Below are 14,596 nucleotides of genomic sequence, written 5' to 3'. Positions count from 1 at the left end.
TGATGACACTTACAGTTTGACACAAACCGCTCAACAGATCTAAATTAAAACCAAATTAATCACCTAAACCCTCATCACGGCATTGCACAAGTGTCCCTCATTCCTGAGCTTCTTTGTATGACCTACAGATACACTCCCGATTGTGGTGCGTCACACAGATGGGAAGGAATGAGCTCTTCCTGCCTCTGCCACTCATCTGCCAGGGTGACATTTGACAGACGTGCATGTTATCAGTAGCTTTGTTAAACTGTTGCTGCAACAGACTACCAGGTCTTCCTGATGGGCTTAGGGGGGTGATAGTGGCCATGTCCGTTTGCATACACAGGAGTCTGGCCTCTCTGTATGGTATTTATTACTGGCCTCAGAGTGGAACAAACATGGAATTATGGAATATTTGTTTGTTTTTATACACTTCCTTGTTTTTTCATCCTGACCATAAAACTAAAGTGAGATATAAAGTGTATTTAGAAAAGCAGTGCAAGTAAAATGATCCTGTTACTGTAATCATTGCAGCAGTGAGTCATTTTATTTCTGAATAGCAGGTCAGATGTATTTTCCAGCAGCCAAAAATCAAAGTCAATTCCCACTTGGATTCTTGTCTTTGTGACTAAATGTAAATTCTAATGACATAAGTCTGTTGATACGGGTGATTAGAGGATAACTGCAGTGGTGCACACAGCTGTGGAGTTAAGGTCGGTTTAAATAATGAGAGCATTTCCAAATAAGTTTACCTAAAGTGAGTGCCTCTCAGCTCTCTGTTTCTGATTAAACCATGAAATTTGACCAAACATGACAAATTTAACAATATTACACAATTTGAATTGCTATCATATGCAACATTCAAGCCAACCAGTGGTGTAACTTTGATTCCTCTATCAGGATAGGTTCTGCAACCCTTTGTGTTTATTCATTTAAATACCACATTTATGCATCAATGCAGGTATTAAGATATGTTTTTGTTTTAAATATCTTCTGTATCCTCAGCAATGCTTACATGTATCCTCATGGTTATGCGTACCCTCAGTTGAGAGCTGCTGCCCTGTAGCTGAATGGCTGACTGCACACAGCGTATATAGCACTCCTTTTTCTCTTTGTTTTTTTAGAAGATAAAGAGTGGTTATCCAAATTATGCATACCAATGTGATGACATTGACTTATCTGTCAGAAAGTGCAGCAGAAGTGCAAACATTTTAAAAAACACTTTTAAAAATCCTATCCCCCCCTTTCATACTCTCTCCATTACCATGGCGTAGATATTAACTAATAAAGGCAAGAGTTTTTTGTTTTGTTTTTTAAAAAGAAATATTTTTACTTTTAGTACTTTTTCATAGTCGTTTAAAACATTTCGTAAGGTTATGTCGGCGTCACCATATTTCCGTTTTGTGTCAATAGCTGTTTGGAAACTACCTATTGAGGTGACATCATATGCTGCAACAAAAAAACTTGTATTGAGCAAAAACATTGAAATCGTATGCATTCACCTTCTATAGAAAGCAAGCTAGAACGTGGACAGGACCACAGTGTATCATGGTTTAATGTTTTCTCACTGAAAACACATGCACTGACTCTAATGGTGAGTCACAGCTTTTGTATTGTTAATTATTAACTAAGAACATTCAGCTGTCCTCTGGTCACATGGTTTCAGCTGTGATTTCACTTGAACTCAAGGTGAGTTTTCAGCCATTAAAAGACTGCAGATTCCCAATGGAAGGACCAAGAACTTATCAATACATGCACTTCATTCAAGGGTTCATCTACTAAATGGAGACAACCCCCATAGCAAATGATAGTCTTTGCAATCAGCAGCTCATGTGTAAATGCCAGTGCTGTGCTCATAACTCAGTACACAACTGCTACAGTGTAGGTCATCTAAGAAAGAGGATGTTTCGGCTTCGTACGTAACAGTGGAATGTCTCTCTGCAGCTCCTGGATGCGTTTTTGAGCTTCGTCTCTGGTGCGCTCTGCATTTTTAAGACAGATCTCCAGCGCAGCCACACGACGGCGCTCGGCCTCCAGGGCAGACTGGAGCTCTGCCACGGTGACCCTCAGCTCCTTGTTTTCCTTTTGCAGACTGCAGGACACAGAAGGGTCAGAGGAACACATGAAGAACCAAGGTTTGAACTTTAGATGTGCACCAATAGATAGATAGAAACATGACGTTCCTCTGAAATTGACAGAAGTGTAAGTAAGGATATTGTTTTATGATTCAGAGTGTGCATCGGGGTTGGGGTCAATTATAATTGTCATTGCGTAACTTGTAATTAATTACAATTATGACATAATTCTAATTGTAATTGTAAAAACATGTTGCTGTTGTAATTGTAATTGAGTTCAGTAATTGGCATGGAAATTCTAGGAAAAACTGTCAATTAAAATTTAAACTCAAACCTGGTGAATTATGTTCCAGTTCTACGGCTTACACATACACAGTCAATAACTAATAAAATATGTATCAGATCAACTTTTTCAACTACCTGTCACTTCCTGTCATAATTTTACCATTTAAATAATTTAAATCTAGGGGTAAACTGACAGAGTACCAATAAGTTCATTGATTAGGAAGCCTAACAAAGTAACCAAGAGATGCGAAACAAATCAGATGATAGATAATATTTTTTATTGAATTTTACAGCTGATTTAAGACATGGGTCAAACCGAGCCGTTATCATAAGAGATTCTAACAGACAGCTAACGCAAGAGGAAGGTTACATTGTTTGGGCTAATTTATTAAGGCTCAGTAATTGTGATTAATTGAATTTGAACTTAAGTAATTGAGAACGTAATTGTAATTGACTTTGAAGGGAAAAATAATATCTTTGAATTTTAATTGGAAAAATGTTGTTCATCGTAATCATAATTAAGTTGTAATTGAACATAATTGAAGACGTAATTGTCATTTTTAAATGTATTTGACCCCAACCCTGATTCAGAGTGTGCATAATGGGAAGGTTTGGGAAATAAACCCACCTATCTGTGAGCTGCTGCTCGTGGTTCTTGTGCTCTGTCTTGTCGTTGACCTCCCGACAGACCAAGTTCACTGTCAGGTTGTCTAAACTCTTCTGAGGAGTCAAAGGTGATGAAGGAGTTGGGGAACCATCTGTGAGAGGTAAACACATTTTGTCCCCTCCCACTTTCACCTCTTCCTCCTCTTTGCTGGGCTGACTCCCAGTGAAAAGTGACCCCGAACTCCTCATTTCAAGAAGTTTAAAAATGTCCTCGGAGAAAGTCCCGCTCTTTTCTTCTGTGCTCTCTTGGATGCGGCTCCATCTGTTCAGGGCTTCAGCTTTCGCTGCCACCCCGGTGAGGGGGCAGCTAAAGGTGGGCAGAGTCTGAGTGCGTTGACGAAGACCTCCAGAACAGTTTGAAGGTGAAGGTTCCCCAAGGAGGAGTTGGTGGCTACAGTCACCTCCATTTGGGCCTAGGCTGTCAGTGTCTTCCTCTTCTTCTGGGGACTCCGATAGAGATGCATCACCCATCTGAGGAAAAACATAGAGCTGCTCTGATCAACTTTTTTCTTTCAAACCAAAATAAATAAAAAAAAATATACTGAAAATCAAACAACAAGGAAGCATTGGAGCACTTTTTATTATCATTCAATTTATGATATAAATATGATCTTTTTGCCTTCCTCAAAAAGAAGTTATTAACCTTTTTAATTTAGATATTTTTTCTGTTGTATTCTCTTTGAAGAATGAACACATTTAACCCTCTCCATTGTAAAAAAAAAAAAAAAAAAAAAAATCAACAAAATTGGTAAAAACAACAAAAAACTGTTGGGTTTTTGCTTGAAGTTTTTTACATAATGGCCGGCATTATGCTGTCATTATTATAATATGACACCTGTCATTACCATGAATAAGGTGTCATGAAGGCTGTCATCAACCCTAACCCCTAACCCCACTAGATCCCTTTACCTAACCCAAAAAAATGCCAACATAGCTCCAAAGACGTCATAATTTAGCGATTTATACTTAATGACAGCCTTCATGACATTTTATTCATGCTAATGACAGCATAAAAACCCTTTACTGATAAAGTTTAAAATTGTGATTCGTCTTTTTTAAAACTATTGAAAAAAACATAAAATGTGCGTTCACATCTATGACGTCAGGCGCCACCCGAGGGGTGTGCCCCCCAGTTTGGGAACCACTAACTTAGAAGACAAATCAAAGTTAAGAAAAAAAAAAAAGGAGGAGAGGAAAGCTTTCAGCAGATTTCTTTCACTCAAACAAGCAAAACCGATAATTATTTCCATTTTTTAATCAAAATTAGTAAGAAAAAATGTTACTATGAACACAAAAATCAAATTGTTAAAGAGATGCAAATCATATACGGTCTCATTCTGACCGCAGTGCCTGATAGTAGTAAGTTTAGCACAGCTGTTAGTCATCTTCACATTGTCTGTTTCTCATTTAAACTTTATGTAGACTCGTTTCATTGTTTGTTAATGTTACATAACGAGTCCATGCAGACGTGTTTTTGGAGTCAGGTTTCAGAGCAGATGTTGTGTGTCTGTCAGCATGTTTCTACCTCTGCAGACTCCCAGCCCACAAAGCTTCGGGGCGTGTTCTTCTGGCTGTCGGCCTTTGTCGGCTTGGACGGAGGAAACGCTTCTTTGCAGGGAGGGAAAAGAGTTTCGTGTTGTCTGATCATCACCGTCATCAGTTTTTGGATTTGAGGAGTGGCTGAAACATGGACCATGCATCAGTGTCACGTCACAGGTTTGGAATGGCTTGTGTAATTTATCTGATAGACATGTCTCTATAGAATAGATTTGTCACACAACATTTTGATTGTTTTAAGGATCATTCTCATCTAGTTTTGACAAAAAAAAAAAAGTGTCATCACATCATCGTTAGATTGAAGTGTGTTGAAGCATGGAGACGTGTCAAACATGCAGGACAGGGACTCTCCATGACCAGCTTTAAGCACCACAGATATAAGGTTTAAATCTTATAATAGCCAAGATAACACAGTTATGAGTGCAAATTAAGACATAACTCTGACTTCTTACCCTCCATCACAGTGATAGGATCTTCAATCTGCGGTTTGAGCAGGTTTATCCCCATCACAGTTGCCAGATTCTCCACATTCATCTTGTTCACTTGGGCGTGCTGTTGCACCTCAAACAGAAACCTGGAAAAGTGTATAAAAACATTTTCAGTCGACAATCTTTCTATGTCTTAAGAATTGCTTTCTGAAAGGAAAAATGTCCTGCAGATTGACTGACATTAAAAAAAATAATTAAAAAAAACAAGCAAGGGTCACACACTCATTAACATTAAGACACAAGCAACAAACGACAACAAAAATCTGAAACTAGTGACAAATATAAACTTTTACTGGAATATTCTCTAATGCTTTGCATGTGACACATCTTAAACTCACCGACAGACATAACCGAGGAGATTATAGTTGATCCGGGGAAGAAGTGAGATTTGTTTTTCCAATTTTTTCCATCCCTGTGGAAACAAGTACAATAGATTTAAAGTCATGTTCACGCAAAGCAAGCAAAAGTATTATGAAAACCCATTCAAATCATTAAGTTTTCAGGTCTCCAAACTGTTTCCTTGGACCTTCAGAGGGAACTGATGAAGTCAAACAGAAGTGTTAATACAAGTTAATGATTCCCTCTTTGGAAATAGTCCCCTCCTGTGGGTATACGAAGCAGGGTCCGAAAAGATTTGAATGAATGAGTTTGGTAAAGAGAATCATTAGGTCCCAAGATTTACATGATTGCACATCATTGGATTCATTTTTAAAGGTGTCGGGTTGACTATAAAGGGTATAACAGCTTGTTTTTTTAAGAAATTTGGACCTGACTCAACTAAACCTCTTGTAGAATAGTCAAAGATGTCCATAATGACCATTTTTGAACCTCAAGGAGTGACTTCCGACAGAAACTATGTTTAAGTAATGCTATCTGTATTTGAAAACCTTTATTTCTTGGATAAATTGCATTGTGGCTAGATGTGGTGAAGTTGGGACATGCATATAGTTCTCTGAACACCAATTCCATATGTCAACAATCATCAGAACACTTTTGTGGAAGATTCCATATGATGCACTCAAAGTGTTACCACGTTTGGCATAGTTGATGGTCATTGGTCATTGAGACCTCAAAGGCAGGAAGTGAAGTCCAGTACGTGTACCTCTTTGCTGCTGGAGTCCAACAGGGTTGTGCAGTCCAGAAAGTCCTGGTACTGAGTCCATGGGACCACTGGTTCAGGCAGCTCCCTCAGGTACAGTTTGAGCAAGGACGCCACCGTGTGGACATCAGTGTCACTACAGGAGAAAATGCACATTGTTTACTGCACCTAGAAATCAAACTAGTGCGTACCTCTGTAGAAGAAACTATTACATAGATAAATACTTTTAAAATTAAAACACAGATTGATTAATGAATATAAACCATGAGATGAAGTAAAAATCTACATCTGTATCCATTTACACTTTTTTTATATTACAATATCAAAAAAAAATATTTACAAATAAGAATAATAAGTCATGTGTTTTGAAATACTTCCTAATATCAGGGTGTCAAACACATGCTCCAGTTATTTAGCGTAGATGTTAAATTGATGAAAAAAACTGCATACATTACTCTTAACATATTTGTATATCCAATTGTAAAAATCCACTTTATTAATTTGGCTGGTTCTACTCATAAAGTTTAATCATTTTCAATGAGTATACAGTATACTCAACTCATTGAAAACGATTAAACTGATAGTGTGTGTGTGTGTGTGTGTGTGTGTGTGTGTGTGTGTGTGTGTGTGTGTGTGTGTGTGTGTGTGTGTGTGTGTGTGTGTGTGTGTGTGTGTGTGTGTGTTTGGAGGCACCCAATCTGTGCCTGCCGGAACAGGATGTGGTATCATCATCAGCAAACACTAGAGTCTCACCACCTCTCATCCTTTTCTCAGAAAAACAAAGCTGAGGCTGAGGTTATGAAAGGAAGGCTGATTGTCTCCTTATATGGCAGCAGCACTTTGTGACACACAGGTGAGCTCAGCACCTGGGGAAGGACGGTCTCTCTCCAGCATCAAAGGCATCTCTGAACTGTTTGACTGCGTTGTCCTGCCCAGGCAGGCGGAAGATGCCCTCCTCATCTAGGCCTCGCTCTTTGATGAACTCCACACACTTCTGCACCAGGATGGGCACCACGGGGGGCCCGAAGCGTTTCTCCTGTGTCACAATGTCCAGGAGGCTCTTCCCAAACACTGCAGGGATCCAGAGAGTTGAATTATGTCATTCTAGTGACTTTTCTTTGCACTTATATCCAATGTAGAGATAATATCTCAGAGGAACTGCATTGAAATAAAGGTAAGTCAGTAAATCACATGTAGAACTTTTCACAGTTGCAGTAAAACCAGAGATATGTAACGATCTTATATTTTTAAAAAATGAACTCAAAATATTTTTGGCAGTGGCTATCTGTACGATTGCCGTATCAATTTACTGACATTCTATCCGTACGCATGAGCCCCTATTTGGCCAGTTTAGGTCACGCGACTAAGACTAAACCTTACCCTAAACCTAACCCTAAACCTAACCCTAACGCTAACCCTAACCCTAAAAATTGTTGCGATACTGGGTTATAGCCTAACCCTAACTCTAAAACTAACCCTAACCCTGAATCTAATCCTAATCCTAAACCTAACCCTAACCTGCTACGTACGTGCACTTCTGGAACCGTACCAATAGCACCGAGGGTTGTACGTACGGTAACCGTACAAATAAACAGTTTCAATATTTTTTAGCCCGCCAAAATATCTCATTGTGAAACAGGAACAAAAAAGCGATAACCTAGAACACTCAGAGGACCCTATTTTGAGTGTGCAGCGCAGCCACATGGCACACCTAGGGGCCGAATTGTGTAAGGGTCATTCCATGTCATTTCAACACATTTTCTAAGGCTATCACAAAACCCTTAAAACTAGTGCAAATGTGATGACCACATTGCGGTTAAAATGCAGTAAAGCATGAAAAATTAAAAAGGAATGTGAAAAACACACAAAATCATGAAAGTTTAAAAACTTTGGATTGTTTTTTCCGAAGATAAGGCTATCATAAGACCATAAAAAAATATGGTTAGCACTCTTAAACTAGAGTAAAAATGCCTTAAGGCATGAAAAATGAGGAAAATGTGAAAAACGCACAAAATCAGTGATGAGGCTATATAGTAAGGCATGAGATAAGGCTATCATTAGACCCAAAAACTACTTTAAATATGATGAGCACACTTAAACTGGGGTTAACAAGCATTAAGGCATGAAAAAAATGTAAAAAATTATTCATTTGGCACACTAAACGTTTTTAATTTGATCGGATAAATACTTTTTGAGATATGGCCAATTTAATGAGGGTCATTGTTTTTCTTCAATATTCAGCTTCCAATATCTCATGAACTACACCACATCGGAAACTGAAATTTGGTATTGTAATAATGTCCTACACACTCTCTCATAATATATAAAAACATCTGCTATGCATCATTTCTGCTGGACATGCCAGCCCATGAAAAGGGCTCAAACATGTTTGGGCCTTCAGTAAGCAACTTTGCATATGCCTCAGCTCCCTGCAATTTTATCAGCTTTGAGCTACGTATATATAGTGTTGAAATTACTAATGATTAGTCACATATATGCATTAGACCTTGTGGGATAGTCACTTGAAATCCAAAAAAATACTTTTTTTAAAAAATGATTTTCATTGGCCATAACTGCAAGTGGGAATATAAGAAAAAAAGCTGATCTCTGTGTTAATTTACAGAGTAAAGATGACTCTTTCTTGGGATATAAAACTAATTTTTTTTATTCAACTTCTTCATTTTTATTTTGGACCCCAACTATGGTGTTATTTCACCATACTCGCAAATATTGAAAATTGTTTACATGAGGCCTTGCAATTCGGACCTGATCTGGATGAAACTCTGTGTGGTAATAGAAGAACCAAACTAAACTTTCATACAGATCGGTCAATCACTGTATGAATCAAGATGTGAATTTCTGTAATTTTGCCACTAATAAGAGATAAAGATTTATGATTTTTGAACCTTTTTTTTTTTTTTTTTTTTGACAAAAAGAAATTGTTCATTTACATGTGACAACAGCAAAAACTACTCAATGGTTTAGTTTAGTTTAAGGCTTGAAACTATTTGGTTTTACCAAACCTCCACTTGTTGGTGCTCCAATGACTCTACGCAGCGTGCGAACCCATTCCTCAAGGTCACTGTGGGAGTTCGCCATTAACACATAAGGACATCGCTCTCTCTCCCCAGTGGAACCTAAAGAAGAATTTTTTTAACAAACATATGAAATTATAAATCTACAGGAAAAGATTTAGGAAGTCAGTTCAATCTTATTATTATTTTGTTTGTTAAACATTTAGGAAACAATAAAAACTAGGAAAATTCAAAGAAGTTATTAACAAGCGGAACAATTAGGAAGTTAAAACGTGTCATGTAAGGTATTTTCTAAAAGTAAAGATGTATTGCTTACGTGGTACAATCTCAAACAAATATTTTCCAGGATCATCAGGATTGGGGAGAAGTTCATGGACTTTACTGAAGCGCAGCTGGATGACGCCCTGCAAATAAATGAAACTCTACATTATAATTCATGTGGGCACATTAATATCTGATCCTTACAGTTTGTTAACTTAAAAGGTATTAATTCCCCTATGCACTCTCAACATAACAAAGGGAACCTTACATGGTAATTAAGTATTGGGTAAATCAGAATTTGTATTTCAAAACTTTTTGGAGAAAAAGCATCTGACCACACTTTTTTCAGAGTTTGTGTTGGGCCTCCTGTCTCTCGCTTGCAGCTTTGTGGGAACAGTTTGGGGAATTGTCTCTGTTATTCCACCATGACTGTACCTCAGTGCACAAAGCCAGGGCACCTTTGGGATGGACTTTCCACGTCAATATAGTGCCTGACCTCTGAAATGCTCTTCAAAATAAATTGGCAACAAATCCCACAAAAACCCTTCAACATCTTATAGAAATCCTAAAGAAAGAGTGGAAGCTGTTAAAGCTGCTCCATATTGAAGTTGACAGGTTTGAAATGGTACATGTCATTCTTCTAAATACTTTTCTTCAAAAGGGATATTTATATCCTTTGAAGGTATAATTAGTGCAAGGTCCAATATTTCCAAAATCACAACCGTTTCTTGCTACATGCTGACTATGTGGCCCTGCATGGTCCTGATGAACCACCAATGATCATCTGAGAAAATAAAACACTTTCTCTCTAATATCTCTAAATAATGTGTTTCTAACCTGTACAGTGGTTTCCTTGTCATCTTTGTGGTAAGTCAGTGTACTTCCCCTTAGCACAAAGTAACGCTGCTGCCAGTTCTTGACCAGAGACCTCTGTTGTCTCTTCAGCCAGCCGGCCTTCAGCGGCTTCTCTGTGGACGTGGGGGAGTGTGGCGAGCCCGGAGCGTTTCCTCCTTCTACAGGCATCACACTCTTGGATCTTGCTGTTAAAGAAAGAAGTGTTGCGATGAGATTCCACATCAGTCAGAAAGACAAACAGGAGTCAAAAACATCAATGTACATGTTTTTGAAGATGAATTCATTCTTTAATGTCCTGGTTGGGGAATAATTGTGTAGCCTGCGGTAACAACAACAAATGATATCAATAGAAGATGATACACACATGCATCATGTAGAGATTTGTTTATGACGGGAATAATCTATGGTTTATTTTGTTAATCCTTCACTGAAGTTGAGTGAATCTTCATCAATATTGCCAATAAACTTCATGAGAAAGGAAGCAGTCTTCCTTTACACTTTCACAATACTTTTTATTCTGCTGAAACTCCTAACAGGTAAGGTAAGATTTGATTTATATATTGAGCTTTCTGTTTTGGCAATATAGAAAATTTAAATATCGACTATAATTGTATATTTTTATTTTGTAGCTTTTTTTTTTTTTTTTTTTACTACTTGTCAGAACAGCATGAAAAGCACAGTTAGATTATTGAGTGAGTTCTAAACTAGACCTTCCCCTAAACAAGCTACACTACAAAACTCACTCACACGTGCTGTCTCTATTAGGACAAAAAGCAACAAGTGCAGCTGATTCCATCAGCAAGTTTAACCCAGATCTGTCGTTCTGAAAAGATTTTATCGAGTTAAAAATATAGAGATTTATTGTGTATATCGCCATTTTGAGGAAAGAATATCGAGATATGAATTTTGGTCCAAATCGCCCACCTTACTGCTGGAACAGCTACTTTTCCGTTACCCTTTGCTGGGAAGTTTCCAGTTGATGACTTGTAAGAAAACTGACCTTTACAAAATAGAATTGAGAAGTGGTTTGCAGCATTTAGCACACGTGTTTGAACTTCACTTGTAACAACTTTGACACAGTTTTGTTATCCTCAGACTGCCTCTCATTATAAAAGTGCCCTGAACGGCATGATGAGGATTGAGATGAAAGAGAAGGCAGAGGTGTACGTGGGTCAGAGACCGATCTAGGACACAGAGGATGTGAGCTACGCAGAGGGTGGTGGCACTGCAAAGATAGCTGCATTTAGGTTGAGCCCACTTCTCAGTTCTTCTTAGGTTTACTGCGTCCTGTCAGCAGAGATGATAGAGGAGGGGAGAAGAAGAAGGGCCACAGTGGAGTAAACAGGAAGTCGATGCATCGATGCTACGGCCCCAGAGCACAGTGAAGGCCTCCACCTACAAGTGTTCTTTGGTCTCATTCTGATAGCGCTATGATCCTCCTTTCTTTGATTGTTTGAGGGACCCTGAGCCCACACACAGAGGCTGATGTCACACCGCACTCAGAACAAGCAAATACACACTTTATAATGAGCTAATGTAACAACAATCACCATCATGGAATACATCAAAACAAAGCATGTGCACTTAGCCACTGAACTGTGGGAAACCACAAACCCTTCATGTCACAGTTGCATTTTTTTATTCACAGGGACAATGAATGAACCCTCAGGACATTTTAGAGAACACAGAGTACATAACTTTTACGTTCACCTTTTATACTTTAATTGTTAGTGTTTAGTAGTTATGTGATTTTACTGTATACCTTCTCACATCATAATAATGTGAATCCTTTTTCTACTGATTTTTAAAATAAAATGCTAATTTTTGTCTAACTCTAACAACTAGACTGATGATCTGTGATGGTCTCCTCTATCGCAGTGTTTCTCAAATGGGGGTACGTGATGGCACTACAGGGGGTACTTGAGAGAGAGAGAGAGAGAGAGAGAGAAAGAAAATTGAGAAATAAAAGCATTAAAAATAGGGGACTGATCATGTTTATAAAAATTATAATCATAATAATGATGATGGAAATATTGATTAGAACATGAACCTAAAATACAAGGGTCAGTCCTGGTCCCACATCAGGTATGAGATGACCAGAAAGGATTAAAAAAAAAAAAACACTATAAAAATAATTGTATTCGGGAGGCACTAAATACTGTTTCATTCCACTTATTTCCAAAATGAGATTCTTTAAAATGTGTGTTGTCACTCATTTGTTCCATCATTATGCTCTGTAATTGTTTTTTCATAATATTCTGAGCAAAATGTTGTGGTCGGAGAAAAGGGGGTACTTGGATTCAGAATGAAAAGAAAGGGGTACTCGCGCCAAAAATGTTTGAGAAGCACTGATCTATCGAGTCGTGCACTCACCCACACACAGATTGTTTCGGTAATGGCAGATTTTTGTGAGTCAAAATAAGAACCTTGGCATCAACTTCAAGAAAAGTTTCTCTGCATCTGAAGGGTTTAATCATGACGAGTTCATCAGCATTGAGGAAGTGTCTCTGCTGATAGTCTGCGGGCATGCAGACTTCGTAATGAGTGTGTGGAAACTGGCTACTTCCGTTAGCAGTGCAGAGCGAACCAGTGAGGAATAGTGACCTGATCATACACTCTTTCATGTTGCAACGGTTGTGAAGCTTAAGACAAAACAAACACGATATTGCATTGATTCCATGTGCAAACATGCAGGGGCTGCAGTGTTGTAAGGTAATGTGTTGCATCATCCACATACAACAAGAAAGAACCTTATCAATACACACAAAGATCTGTAAGATAATCATATCTTACTGTAATGAAAAGACATCATAGCTCCAATGAGGTCACTTTAGGAAGATCAAATATTTCTGATATGACATCATGAAGGAAACTTGCATTAAAATGAATAAGTTCCCCATTTTTATATCAATAAACTTTAGTTGCTCAAACTACTTGTGTCGTCCCTTGAACCATGTTTGGTAGATGCAAACCTTAGACAGTTCATGAGTTGCAACCACGTGTGAAATGTGCATCTTATTTAGTCTTATTTCAAACAGGCATTTGCTCTTTACATGTAGAAACTAAAAAGATCAAATTAAAAAATACACACATTTATCATCAAAAATTGTCCTTTGTGCTCAGTGGATGCATTTTAAGATCACATTTGACGGTCACGTCTACTATGAGGAATGTTAAATGTCTCAAAACCCTGGCTTACCTAAGCGAGCTGTGTCAGGCTTGAAGGTGCTGAAGTCCCAGTAGCGAGGCAGTTTAAGGGACATGGTCCTTGGTCAGTGTTTCATTTCTCACACAAACACACAAAAACCCACATCCAGCATACACACACACAAACACAAACTGAAGAGACAACACCGCTCATACTTCCTTCTTCCTGTGTGGTAACCTCTTTTCTTCTTCTTTCAGCCAGTTCCCCTATACAGCTCTGACTATAAATTCAGTATTAATATCTGCTGCTTACTGCACAGATAGGCCTTCAGACTACTTCCTAAAAGAGCTTTTTTTAGGTCATGGACAGACTGTAAGTGACTAATGTGTACAAACTAACCAGTGTCTTCGTTCGAGACCATGACTTTACTGTACTTTGTTATTTGTAATAGTATTTTTGTTGTGCATGTGTTTTTATTCAGGATTGCAGGGGTCTGTTGATCTGTCCTGGTCTTTGTATTAATATAAGTAACACAATCTGTTTTATACTAGTTCTCTTCTGGGGATAATTTTATAAACAATGTTTTATTCAAAAGAAGACAAAATGGAAATATTATGCAGAAGTCAGGAACACAGCAAAGTGATCAGCAGACGCCTCAGAAAAAGAGTGCCAGTTGAGTTGAAACATGTTAGAATAAAGTAAATTTCCTGAAAGATTTGTCTGAATAAATGAAACATTAACATATTATTCAAAAAGAAGACAAGATGACCTTGCTGGAATTATTACGTGGAAGTCAAGGACATTTCAAAGCGATTAGCAGGCACCTTTGAAGGCTGTCAGTTGACAGTCGAAACAATTCATATGATCAAAGTAAATTTCCTGAAATATATGTCTGAATAGATAAAACCTTATACAAAGAGAAGACAAAATGAATTAGCTGGAATTATTACGCGGAAGTCAAAGACACTTCAAAGCGATTAGCAGGCGCCTTTGAAGAAGAATGCAAGTTACAGTCAAAACAAGTTATGAGATCAAAGTACATTTCCTGACAACTTTGTCTGAATAAATGAAACATTAACATATTATTCAAAAAGAAGACAAGATGAACTTGCTGGAATTGTTACGTGGAAGTCAAGGACACTTCAAAG

General features: G+C 38.0%; 1 protein-coding gene across 1 annotated transcript; it reads right to left on the bottom strand.

Moving 5' to 3' along the window:
- Positions 1–1,516: 1,516 nt before the first annotated feature.
- Positions 1,517–13,646, bottom strand: arhgap25 (Rho GTPase activating protein 25). The gene is made up of 11 exons (XM_028457271.1): positions 13,500–13,646; positions 10,283–10,485; positions 9,501–9,588; positions 9,173–9,286; positions 7,016–7,220; positions 6,153–6,285; positions 5,389–5,462; positions 5,015–5,136; positions 4,531–4,685; positions 2,968–3,476; positions 1,517–2,071 (listed from the first exon to the last, which is right to left on the bottom strand). Exons 1-11 carry the CDS (start codon positions 13,561–13,563, stop codon positions 1,870–1,872), a joined length of 1,869 nt encoding a protein of 622 aa, XP_028313072.1. The 5' UTR covers positions 13,564–13,646; the 3' UTR covers positions 1,517–1,869.
- Between the last annotated feature and the right edge of the window lie 950 nt (positions 13,647–14,596).

This window comes from Gouania willdenowi, chromosome 9 (assembly GCF_900634775.1).
Source record: "Gouania willdenowi chromosome 9, fGouWil2.1, whole genome shotgun sequence".
NCBI lineage: Eukaryota > Metazoa > Chordata > Actinopteri > Blenniiformes > Gobiesocidae > Gouania > Gouania willdenowi.
This window is presented reverse-complemented; position numbering and strand designations above follow the sequence as displayed.

Bases quoted from the DNA above. Each gene is read 5' to 3' on its own strand.
- arhgap25 (XM_028457271.1), bottom strand. From the start codon at position 13,563: ATGTCCCTTAAACTGCCTCGCTACTGGGACTTCAGCACCTTCAAGCCT. The intron at 9,287-9,500 runs GTAAGCAATACA...ATTCTTCTTTAG, and splicing joins TTTGTTTGAGATTGTACCAC to GTTCCACTGGGGAGAGAGAG. The intron at 4,686-5,014 runs GTAAGAAGTCAG...TCCATGTTTCAG, and splicing joins TCCTATCACTGTGATGGAGG to CCACTCCTCAAATCCAAAAA.